The sequence below is a fragment of the Charadrius vociferus genome, unplaced genomic scaffold, assembly GCF_000708025.1.
Source record: "Charadrius vociferus isolate BGI_N301 unplaced genomic scaffold, ASM70802v2 scaffold1020, whole genome shotgun sequence".
In the NCBI taxonomy this organism is placed as follows: domain Eukaryota; kingdom Metazoa; phylum Chordata; class Aves; order Charadriiformes; family Charadriidae; genus Charadrius; species Charadrius vociferus.
The window spans coordinates 306778-319313 of record NW_009646502.1 but is presented as its reverse complement, the minus strand read 5'-3'; the positions used below and the strand labels follow the sequence as shown (position 1 = coordinate 319313).

Here is a 12536-nt window from a genome sequence, read left to right as displayed (position 1 = left end):
GGCTCCTGCGGGCGCGATGAGGCGGCTCCGCGGGTCCGGTGATGCCGTTGGCGGCGGGAGTCGCAGGAACCGGGCAACCCACCCCCCCTGCGTGGTGGGCACGGCCAAGACTGCGGGAAGGCACCGGATCCTGCGCTGCAATGCTGGGTCACGGGTGGGGAGGGTTCTGCAGGGCACGGGCGATACAAGGACAGGCTTCGGGCTCTTGTCCCACCGGGGTCCGTCACCCTGGCAGGGGTGAGTGGAGGTCTAGTCGCCACAAAGATGGGGCCAGTGGGCAGTAAACCGCGACACAAGGACAGGCTTCGGGCTCTTGTCCCACCGGGGTCCGTCACCCTGGCAGGGGTGAGTGGAGGTCTAGTCGCCACAAAGATGGGGCCAGTGGGCAGTAAACCAAGAGTGGCTTGTTAATAAACCCCCAGCAGTGTATCTGGATTTATTAGCTGAATTTAGCACCTTAATAACCAGGGAGCCCATTTAAAAAATAAATAAATGAATAAAAATGGCTGGATAAGTCAGTTAATTAATAAACTGGCTGGATGAATAATAACACAAAAATGGAGAATTTACATGAAACATCCCATTCATTGCTCCTTCCTCAAATTACTGTGGTGCAGGTTGAAGGCAAGGAGGCTGTTCCTCACCCCAGGCTTCTCTCTCTTTTCTTGGATCTCTGCAGACTGTAAGATAGATCCAGCTGTGAAGCAGCGGTGGCACCTAAGGGTGTAGAATAAGCCTGTGGTGTTATGGGCTGTGTGCATTCTTCAAGCATGCCATTAATAACAGGGGAAAAAAAAAAATATCTCTGTTTGCTCGTGGTGAAACACCTTTCTGCTCCTCTGCAGTGGCCACATTGTCCTTGTGGGGTCTGGATCTGTTAGTATATCTCAGCATCCAGGTAACAGCACGCAGGGCTGTGTTTCACCAGAGTGGGGTCACACCACTGCACTTGCCCCTGTGCCCTGAGCTCAACTTCTGGCTGGGATAATGGAGAGATATTTGTGTATCAACAGACACATCCCTCTCAAGAGCAGGATCACTTCCAGAGCTGGTTGTCTCCAAAACCCTATTGGAAGGAGACAAATCCCAAATCACGGGCATGAGAACAGCTTGTGGAGGGAGCTTTTGGGCTGTGCTAGGATGCACAGGAACAGCCTGTCAACAAGTCTTGTGGGAAGCAGTGAGCTGGGCTCCTGGGATAGCTCAGGAGAGGAAAAGCGGTTTCTGACCCAAGTATTGGGGTACTGGGCCCTGAAGAGCCCAAAGCAGAGTATAGGCAAAGGAGACATATGGAGGTGCAATAAGGATGCAGCAAAAACTGCCAAAGCTGTATGTTTTTAAATCAGCACTGAAAGGTGTTTGTTCCCAGTTCTAGGGACTCCTTTGCAGTGGGGATTGTCTCCCCCCAGGTTCTCTGATTCAGTACTTCAGGAAATTTCCTGCTCTGAAGCTTTTCTTGCTCTCGTTTTCTCCCAAAATTTGCCAGGCCAAACATAGCAAACCACACTCTGTTCTCTTTGCTTGTCTGCTCTGCACATGAGGAGGGTCTGTAGGTCCCTTTCAGCCTTTTCTTTCCCCGACTATGCAGCCCGGCTGCTTACATCTCTTCCGAGATGGGTTTCCCTCCTGACTGCTTTCAGGCTCTTCTTCCAAATGTCCTCCTGTCCCAAAGCAGAGGGACCAAGCTGGATGCAGAGCTTGAGCTAATGCCTTCCTGAAGCAGAAGGATGCAGCTTTGTATGTTTGCAACTGCTCTACTTGCCCGTACCTCCCCACAGGCATCGGTTCGGACTTGGGGGACTTATGCTCAGTGTGGGGTCTGTTCTGCTCTCCACACTCATTCTCCCAGGGATCCTGCTTCGCTCGTCCTTGTCTCCTGTTACTTTCACTACCATGTAGACTGTGTCAACAGACACTGTTCCTCATCCATCTTCAGATCCTTGTTTCAGTCCGTTGGGAACATTTAGGTTCTCAAGTGTGTCCTCTCAAGTGTGCCTTTCCTCTTGTGGGCTCACTGCAAGCTCCGAAAACCGGTCTCTGCAGCACGCCTTGTCCTTGAAGTCACTGGCCAGGGCTGCACGTTATGGCTGCATCTGGGCTCGTATTGCCCCAGTGTGCTGGCCATGGTGTGGGGATGGGGACAGTGGCGTGGGTATGCAGGGACAGGAAAGGGAACCTGTGTCCTGCCTAGGACATGCTGCTGCCAAGCCCTTCCTCTTTTCTCTGAGGAGGGTGGTGGGTTGAGCAGGAGCCTCCCACTGTTGACACAGGGCTCCTGGGCTGGCTGTGGTTCCTGTGTGCCTTGTCCCATCACCCAGTGTACAGATGGACAGACCTGCCTGGCTGAGGCTTTCAGAGCAACTGAGCACAAGTGTCCGTGCTGCTGGTGCTGGTCATGTTTAGCTCTCTGGGTAGCAGCAGGCAGATATTTGGGAAAGACGCATCTGAAAGCCTCCTAAGACATGTTCTGGGGTATCCCAGAGGGAGCTCACCCTTGTGATTTATTTATGGAAGATTCTAGGACTAAGTAATGGATTCCTCCTTTAGCTGCCTGTGTAGAGATGTTTTGCAGGCACAGTCTAGTTTGGTCTCCTGGGGAAAGTCAGGGTGGGGGGAAGGAGCAGGACAGCCCCCAAACTGAAGCCGCAAGCTCCATGGGGACGAGCACATGCTCGCCCTGCTCTCACCCGCGTATGGGGGAGGTGGGATGCTGGGGAAATGGTGTGAGGCAGTGGGTACCCTTAGGAACCCGGCCTGGCCTTGGCTGCTGGGGTCGTTCGGATAAGTGCTGCCGCTGCAGTGCAAGCGGGTGCCGTGCTTTCCTCGCTAGCTGCCTCTGCGAAGCCGCAGCCAGCGCCTGGCTGCCTCTGCTGCAATGCGGGAAGGCCTGAGCGCAGGAGCAGGCTTGCCCCTCGCTGCAGCCGGTGGGATGCTGCCTGCTCAGCCTCCGTTGCTGCCAGGCTGGATCCCTGTCCCAGGGCTTTGAGCACCTCCTGAATTGCACAGGGGGAGCATTTGGCATCGGGTTGCCGTGCCTATCAGTATTTCTGGGAGCTGTGATTTACTTGCCCTGGCTAGCGGCGTGGAAATGCAGCATGACGGTGGGAGCCACAGAGGGCAGTTGTAGGAGCGGTGACATACAGCCACAGTCCCTCAGGCAGAGTGAAGGATTCCCCACTGGGGAGCCGATGCTCAGACAGTTTTGCTGGGACATCGCTTGTCTGCATCGCCCGCTCACCACCTTGATGGTTTGGAGCCCAGGCCAGGTCCTGCCCGCAGTGGCAGAGAGCTGGCTGACGCGCTGTGCTGGGCTAGGAGAGTGGGCAAGACAAGTCATAGCAAACTGTTTCAAAAAACCAACGCTTTCCAAGGCTCACCAGGTACCCAGTGGTCTGGTGACAGCAAAAAACACGGGCTGGAAAACAGCTGGCAAGCAGCAGTTGGGAGTCAACAGCGAAGCAAGCAAGGGACTAGCAGAGGCAGAAGGTGCCCTTACGCATGCTGCCCCACAGACAACGTTCAGGGCTAGGAGAAGCCTCTGGTGATGGCCCTGATACCGGTGAGACCACCTCTCCCCCTCCCAGCCCTGACATCTGGAGAAACACCTCCAAAGCAGACAGGGTGCTAATTTCCTCTCCTTTATCTGCTAGCCCACAAAGTTAAGTGAACTATAGCTAAACAAACCAAATTAAAACCAAGTGGGTTAATATCAACCTAGGATTACCCTCGTTATCAAGTAGACGGAACTGTATCAAATAAACCAACAATTCTTTATAAGCTTTATCTAATTATCCAGGAGGCAGCTGCCTTGTAGAGCTCCTGGCCTCAGACTCGGAGGGCATTCCCGGCTCTGGGCCAAGCGAGTTACTTACTGATATTGCAGCCAAATACCGGGCACCCATCAGGGGGTCCGAGCCCTACCAGGCTGAAGGGGTATTAAGACGAGCTATGATCCAGGATGTAGCACTGGATGAGATGGCTGGACAGATAGGAAATCCTTTGGCCATCAAAGGTGTGATGCTGAGGCAGTCACTGGTCTTCTGGTAGGAGCTGGATAAGGGTGAGAGCCTTCCTGAAGGCTTATTCTTTCAGTGGGATGGTGGTTGTGATGGAGGTGGGTTCGTAGCTCAGCTGGCAGGGACTGGGGGAGGCGAGCCCTGGGGTGTGCTCCCTCTGCATCCCTTGGGTGGATGCTGTCCATGTCCATGTGATGGCCTGCCACAGGACAGGGGAGGACAGGACTCTACCAAGCACACTGGCAGGGCAGGGCGGGGCGACCCGGAGCCATTGCCACAAGACATCATTTCCACTTTGTGTGGGAAACTGGAACCTACCTCATACCTAAACACTCCACTTCCTCTTCCTCCCTTTGCTCCTTCCCCAGTGAGAAATTGCAGACCCTCTTCCTCCATACTCTCTCCCCCACCCCAACCTAAACCATTCTATGATTCTATGATTCAGGGAAGCTGACAGCAGGTCTGAGGCCAGAGATGTTGGTGGTTCAGGTCCATGCTGAGCCACTGCTGTGGGTAGCTGAAGGTCAGGTGGACCTTAGATCTGCGTTAGTTTGGGCTCTCCTCATCTCGTCTGCAGGCTGAATCTTGAACCAATGGGAGCAGTGGATATGGATAACAGTAGCTGCTGAAGGGTGTATTTTCAGAGGAGGTGACAGGTTAGGTGGCCAGCCGTACCTGTGTAGGCTGGGCTTTGGGCTGGTGGTGGCTTGAACTGTATGACAATACCCCAGAGAGGTTTGAGGATGTGTTTCTTTGTCAGCACTGGGGCAGGAGGCAAGGTGGGTTTCCAGGGAAGTCAGGGTCTGTACAAGGTTTGTAATGGACACCACTGCACTGAGTCCAAATTGGAGAGGCTGAGATGGAGAACCTGGGGCTGGCAGAGGGACCATGCTCCAGCGGTTGGTCCCCTGCATTGGTAGCTATTTGGGATATATCCCCTTCGGATTTATTTGGCTTTTGGGCAAACTTTCTCTTCTTCTTTTCCCTGCTAGACCAAGCAGTCCTCGACATCTTACCTGGGGAAGACTGAGTCCCTCCAGGGGGTGTTGTTAAAGCAAGCTGCCTCCCAGGCTCCTCTGAAGCTGGGCAGACTGAACTCTCCCTGCTTTTGGGGATGAGACTCACTTCTGCGCCACCACTCTTCACACATCTGTTTTTAGTCAGGCCACATCTGGTCTTGCAGGAGGAGGCACAGAAGAGCCTTTTTGGGGTGGTCCGAAGAATTTCTGTGCTCCCTAGAGCCAGGATGCTGTGCCCTAGGAGCCGAGCCCTGGGCTCTCTGCTTTGAGGTGTGGAATTCAAGCTGGGAATATGATTTCTTTGCCCCTGGTAAAATAGCCTCCAGCTCCAGAAGTCCCAAATAACTGGATGCTGGGATGCAGGCGCACCCTCTTCCCTTCTCTTTCTCCAAAGCACCCTCTGCACACCATGCCCAGAAAGAGGACCAGCTCAGAGGGACCCTTCCCTGACCCAGTAGAGGCAGCCTGTGCAGTGCAGCCCCCACATCAGGGAGGGACTGAGGCACCAGGTGGTCCAGTGCATCCCTCCATCTCTAGCAGCAAAGGGTGCTGGAGCCTTCCAGCTGCCGGACTCTGCCTGGGGCTGCTGTGTGTTGAGCTCCCCACCAAGGTGGGCTGAATGAATTTTCTCTCCGGTTCTTTCTGACACATCTCCGGCCATCACTTGAGGAGCTGCAAGTGGTGTTAGCTCGGGCTGCCCCATCCCTGCGGATGCTGGTCCCCATGGCACCTCCTTTCCTTAGCAAATAGGAGCCTTCCCAGGTCCACTTGGTCCCACGTCTCTGCCAAGGATTTGTACAACCAGAGGCATGGCCGAGCTCTGCAGGGCTGAGCCATCTTTCATCTGACGTTCGTATTTGTCCTGTCAATCTTTGAGCCTCTCATTTGGTTTTAGCCTGGAATATGTTTGGTGTGCAAAATAACGCACCGTGTGTGTCAGAGCCATCAGCACAGCTCTGTTCAGTCCCTAACTTACCTGGCCAGTGGCTGCAAGGTGGGTCCCACAGGCTGTCTCTCCTGTCGTGGTGGGGCTGTGCACACAGGAGGGGTCGTCTCCATTCCCGCTTGCACAAGGAATTTGCAGAGCCCCAGCCCGGCCTATTTGACCCATCCCACCCAGCATCCAGGTACTTGGGATCAAACCCGGATCACGATCAGTTAATGCTCCCTTCATAAATTCCTGCCTCATGCGTCACCGCTGTGTTTGTGAAGGGCTCGGTGGACACCTCGGGAGATGGGCAGGTCGGGATCAAAGCTGGAATCTGAGGGAGATAACATCGATGGTGCCCCATGCCCTACAAAAAGGGTGACCTGGAGCGACCCTCACCAAACAGGGCATCTCTGGGGCCACGATGCTCTCTGTCTTCCTGCCCAAGGCATGGCAGCAGCGACGTGCCAAGGACCTTTCCCGTTAATGCCCCCGCCCCCCCCCACTCAGCACCGCTCCGGCACTTTACTCCCAGCTGCAAACCTCTGGGTTTGATTGCCGCTGTGGTGCTGGGAGAAGCAGTAAAATTGAACCCCAGGAGGACAATAAAGCCAGCGGAGAGGAGATAAGCGGGTGTCAACCACGGTGCGGCAGCCACCCCACGCTGGACTCTCAAAGGTCCCTTTGTTCCCGCTGCCTCCTGATTCAGCGCCGCGCTGCCTTCAAGGGCTGCGGGCGAGATAGCGGTGCTCACGGGCAGCCCTGCCCCCGCAGCCCCTGGCAGTTGGGCAGCCACCTGCGTGGCCCGGCAATAAAAAAAGAGGTTTAATTTCAATCACGGGACTGATCCCAGTTGCACACTGAGGCCTGATAACGTATCTCGCTGGCAGGCAATAAAGCCATTATCGGGGCGGGAGATGATGGAAGAGACGCTCGCCTTCCTTCTCATCCCAGGCTTGCCGAGGGAATGTCCCCCGCTGAGCCCCACTGTCCCCTCACCCCTGCTCGCTCTCTGCCCTGCAGCCGCCCCGCAGTCCGGCTTGATGGGGAAGTGCCGTCGGCCCCGCACAGCCTTCACCAGCCAGCAGCTCCTGGAGCTGGAGAACCAGTTCAAGCTCAACAAGTATCTGTCCAGACCCAAGCGCTTTGAGGTGGCCACATCACTGATGCTCACCGAGACGCAGGTACCTTGGTCCTGGGGGGATGGAAGGTGGCACCGGCCGGCAGCCAGGGAGGTAGGGGGCTGCACTGCAGGGTGGGAAGTCAAGGTCATGGGTAATGCTGATGCCTCTCACTTGGCTTCCATCAGCCCCACGTCCTACTGCCCCAGTCAGCACCCCTTTCCAGGGCACCTCCCGCAGAGTCCTGCCTGGTGGGCTTCAGGCTCATCTCTTTTGAAAGGTACCCCAGAAATACTGCTCCTCTTTTTACCTGACACCCCCAGCTTAGATTTCAGGGCCTTCCCATCCTTCCTTGCACTGTGGGAGGTTGTTGTTGGTTTTTTTTGTGGGGCTGAAATTCCTCTTTTAATTTCCCCTGCATGTCCCTGGGCATCCTGGGGTGTTGCTGGTCCCCTCTGTCCCCTCCCCACAGAGACTGGGCAGGAGGAAGGGAGCATCACCCTGGGTACTCCTCTCCCCATGACACCCTCAGCCTCCTCACACAGATCTGCAGCACCGCAGGATGCCCCACAACAGAGGCTTTGGGGGGGCTCTCCGTGCAGGGAACAAGAGGGGGTGAGTGGGGACAGGATGGGGCAGGGGGACACACTCTCCCCTGGGGGCTCTCCCTCGGCAGGTGAAGATCTGGTTCCAGAACCGCCGCATGAAGTGGAAGCGGAGCCGCAAAGCCAAGGAGCAGGGGGCTCAGGTGGAGGCCGAGAAGCAACGAGGGCTCAGCAAAGCCTGCGAGAAGCTGCTGCCTGGTGAGCCCCAGGGACAGGCTGCCCAGAGCCCCCAGTTCATGGGGCACAGCCCCAGCTCGGGCTTCCTGCACCACACTACTGCCGAGCTGGGCTACAGTCCGGATTCCTCCTGCTCGGGGGGCGAGGAGGAAGAAGAAGAGGAGGAGGACGAGATGGGCACTGCGGAGAGGAAGATCGGCTCTGTGTTGTGAAAGGCGGCTGGAGCCGGCCGGGGAGAGGGGCTGGGCTGCGGTGTCGGGGGTCTCTTTGCTGGCAGACAGAGACTGTGCCCAGGTGGAGCAGGGGGGGGCTGCAGGGCACCTGCCCCCCCTTTAACTTATGTGTGTTTGGATCCTATTTAACTCGTAATTATTCTTCTGTGTGTATCTGGGGGAGTCCCCACATCCCTCCCCTATAAAGCTGTTATCCGGATGCCTGTGCTCTTCCTTAGGGGACAGGAGGCTCTGCCCCCTCCTGCCACTGCGCTGGCGTCCCTGGGGAACTTGGGGGGGGGCAGCAGACTCACACAGCTGGCAGCTCGCTGGCACAGCTGGAGTGGACAGACCCCGGACCCTTCTTTGACTGTGCACTGCCCCTTCCTTACAGATAGGACAGTGCTTGAAGACGAACATCCCTGCCTGATGCCGGCTGCCCTTCCCCTTGGTGGCATGAAGGGCTGGGAAGGAGGATGCCCAGGACACATGGCAGCCTGTCCTGCCTCCTCCTGCACCTGTAGCATCCTTGGTAGGGTCTGAGCTTTGCCAGCCAAAATTAAGCTGCCCTGCAAAGAAGAGCTGACAAATTCGCTAACGCAGCGTTGCTGTTTTCCATGTTGCAACCAGCCTGGTTGCACTGGTGTGCCATTGCCCTGAAGTGAGGTGGGGATGGAGTCCTCCTGGGTTTAGGGTGGTGCTCAGGCTGTTTGTGAGGGCTCAATACCGTTGTGAGCTCCCCTTTTCCCACGGTGATGTCTGAACACCTCTCAGTCCCTTTCAGGGCTCATTTCATGATCCTCTGCTCGCTCTGGCTGGGCTCAAATCAACCCCTGGTAGCACGATGACAACAGCCACCCTCTGCCACCTCCCTAGAAGCACTAGGGTTAAGCCCTGACCCCCTAAGTGAGCGGGCTGCCCTTGTCCTCAGGATGCCAGGGGGTCCTGGCAGACCGTATAGACCTCCCTGCTCCCTGTATGCTTTCTGGGTCACCCCTTGGAGATGCTGAGATAGCTGTGCAGGCAGAGGGACCGACCCCACGATGCCCAGCCTCTCCACCCCTCCCTCACCCCAGGGTGGGCAACCCTGCTTCACCACCCCAGTGCACGTAGGGATGCAGGAGCTGGGCAGACTGGGCTGGTGTGCCCTATCCCCAGGCAGCCCATGGTGTCTCCCTCCTGCCCCATGTCCTGCTGTCCCCTCATCTCTTCTCCTGGTCCTTGCCTGGGGGTGGCAGGGAGGGCAACCTGCACCTGGGACCTGCTGTGGGGGTGGGAGCTGCTGAGGGGCAGCAGCCCCCCAGTGCACGTAGGGATGCAGGAGCTGGGCAGACTGGGCTGGTGTGCCCTATCCCCAGGCAGCCCATGGTGTCTCCCTCCTGCCCCATGTCCTGCTGTCCCCTCATCTCTTCTCCTGGTCCTTGCCTGGGGGTGGCAGGGAGGGCAACCTGCACCTGGGACCTGCTGTGGGGGTGGGAGCTGCTGAGGGGCAGCAGCCCCTGCACAGCCCTGTGTCACCTCCGGCAGCTGGTCAGTGAGGGATGGGACAGGTAAGTGTTGGTGCGGGGCTGTCACACCTCGCAGGGTAACGCCTGGCAGCGGCTGGGGCTGCTGTGGGGCAGCACCCTGGGCAGGGGGACAGATGTGATGCTTTTGGGACACAGGGATGGACAAGGGAAGCAGATGATGGGAGAGAGGAGCATGGGGGTGGATGGACGGACGGATGGATGGACGGAAAGATGAATGACGGTCCTGTGTGAGGTGACAGTGACCCACAGTGGCTGCTGGCAGCTCAGCAGCTTCCCCCTGGGTGTGCGGCATCCTCGGTGCCCAGGTCCCCTGTCCCCAGGCAATCTAGCCCAGGGCATGGCAGTGCCCGGCTGCCCACGCAGGAGGTGTCCGGACCCCTGGCACTGCCCGGGGCAGGGAGGTCTGGTCCTGGGGAGGATGCAAACCTTGCTGTAAGGGCGAGGAGATGCCAGGAGCCTGCAATGGTTGGAGTGACATGGAACAGGAGAGGAATAAATGTGGAGAAGGTGGGAAAAAAGACAGGGAAGGAAAGGAGTTGGGGAGGGGCAAGTAGGAAAGGATGGTACCCTGTCATTCCCTGTGGGGACAGCGGGGCAGGAGAGACCCATTGCCCCAAGGGCAGCTGTGCCCCCCCAGCAGGCATGCAGGACTGGGCTCCGAGATGCTGACAGATGCCACCCCATGGATGCAGGAGCCCTGCGGCTAAAGATATCTACCACCCAATGTACAACCTAGTCCTCCAGCAGCGGGGGAGCATAAGAGAGCACCAGAGACTGGAGCTGGGCACACCAGGGCAGGGTGAGATGGGGGAGACAGGGATGGCAGGGGCAGAGAGGAAAAGGAGAGAAGGAAAGCAACAACAACAAAAAAAAGAGTGCCAGGAAGGAGGAGGGTAACTGAAGGGATGTCACAGACTTAAAACGTTCACCTTGATGGGCCATGACAGGTTTAATTTCCAGAGTACAACCATTAAAGTGATGGATGGGAGGCGTTCATCTCGCGCCTGGCGCACACAGGCTCTCCGTGGCTGCAAGAGGGTTTGTTTTGTTGCTGTTATTTATGAGGTTGTTTCTGCAGGAGCCAGGCACTCATCCAGTGCTGGGGGGGACAGAGGAGGGGACACGATTGATGCCGGTGGAGTTGGGGTGCTGATTTATGGCTGCTTAGCCGGATGACTCACGTTGTAAACATCGTCAAATGCCATTAAAGCTGCATCTCCTTCCTGCTTCTGCCCTGGCACCCTCCCCACGCTGCGGGATGTGACCAGCCCCGCTTTCTGCCACACTGTTGCCTGTGCACCCCAAAGGGGCTGTTTGGCCGTCCACACCAGGGACACAAGGGGGTGGTGTGTGTCCTCGAGGGACATCCAGGATGCTGGGAAGATGCAAGAGTGACTCACGGTTGTGGTGGTACCCCATGGGAATGACAGCTGAGATATCCGATGGGCATATGCAGCCAGGGCTCCGCAGCCTGTGCCCCTCTGCCCCTTTGCTGGTCTTGGCCCCATAACTTCTTTTGGCAATGGTCACAACTTGTTACATGTGTCATGAATGCTCCAAGGAGCTTGGGGTGACCTGGCCCTGTTATGGTGCCACCCCATCCCTATGCCAGCACTCTCCAGCCTGCTGCACCCCATGCCCGCTTTGCCCCCCTCCCAGTATTCCCACCTCTTAGCCCCACAGCCTCCTCACCCACCCATCCTGTACACCCACGTACTTCGCAGCACCCCCTCTGCCCATGCAGCTTTGTGCATGTCTCCCTCCTCTGCACCCATCCTCATCACCCCTCTCCCCTGAGCTCTCTCCTGCATCCCCTGAGCCCCTCCATCTGCCCCCTGCATCCCTCCATCTCGACCTGGCATCCCTCGAGCCCCTCTATCTGCCACCTGCACCCCTCCATCTTTACACTGCATCCTCAGTGCCCCCATCTGTCGCCTGCACCCCTCCATTTTTCCCCTGCAACCCCTGAGCCTTCCCATCTGCCCCCTGCACCCCTCCATGTTGCCCCTGCATCCCCTGAGCCCCTCCATCTGCCCCCTGCACCCCTCCATGTTGCCCCTGCATCCCCTGAGCCCCTCCATCTGCCCCCTGCACCCCTCCATGTTGCCCCTGCATCCCCTGAGCCCCTCCATCTGCCCCCTGCACCCCTCCATCTTTACACTGCATCCTCAGTGCCCCCATCTGTCGCCTGCACCCCTCCATTTTTCCCCTGCAACCCCTGAGCCTTCCCATCTGCCCCCTGCACCCCTCCATGTTGCCCCTGCATCCCTCCATCTCCTGAGTCCCTCCATCTGCCCCCTGCACCCCTCCATCTCGACCTTGCACCCCCCGAGCCCCTCTATCTGCCACCTGCCCCCCTCCATCTCCCTGCCCCTGAACTCCCCTGTCTCCTCCTGGTCCCCATCTAATCCCTGCACTGCTTCCCATCCCATCTGCCCCCTGCACCCCTCAATTTTTACCTTGCATCTCCTGAGTCCCTCCATCTGCCCCCTGCACCCCTCCATCTCGACCTTGCATCCCCCGAGCCCCTCTATCTGCCACCTGCCCCCCTCCATCTCCCTGCCCCTGAACTCCCCTGTCTCCTCCTGGTCCCCATCTAACCCCTGCACTGCTTCCCATCCCATCTGCCCCCTGCACCCCTCAATTTTTACCTTGCATCTCCTGAGCCCCTCCATCTGCCCCCTGCACCCCTCCATCTCGACCTTGCATCCCCCGAGCCCCTCTATCTGCCACCTGCCCCCCTCCATCTCCCTGCCCCTGAACTCCCCTGTCTCCTCCTGGTCCCCATCTAACCCCTGCACTGCTTCCCATCCCACCTGCCCCCTGCACCCCTCAATTTTTACCCTGCATCTCCTGAGCCCCTCCATCTGCCCCCTGCACCCCTTCATCTCGACCTTGCATCCCCCCAGCCCCTCTATCTGCCACCTGC

The 12536-nt window shown here is 57.7% G+C and overlaps 1 protein-coding gene across 1 annotated transcript in view; it reads left to right on the top strand.

Moving 5' to 3' along the window:
* The window catches only part of LOC104285571 (motor neuron and pancreas homeobox protein 1-like), a 23823-nt gene extending 15745 nt beyond the window's left edge, over positions 1 to 8078 (top strand). The window contains exons 2-3 of the mRNA XM_009884041.1: positions 6987 to 7147; positions 7761 to 8078. Of these exons, the coding sequence (XP_009882343.1) occupies positions 6987 to 7147; positions 7761 to 8078 (479 nt within the window). The remainder of the gene's footprint in view (positions 1 to 6986; positions 7148 to 7760) is intronic.
* The last annotated feature ends 4458 nt before the right edge of the window (positions 8079 to 12536 follow it).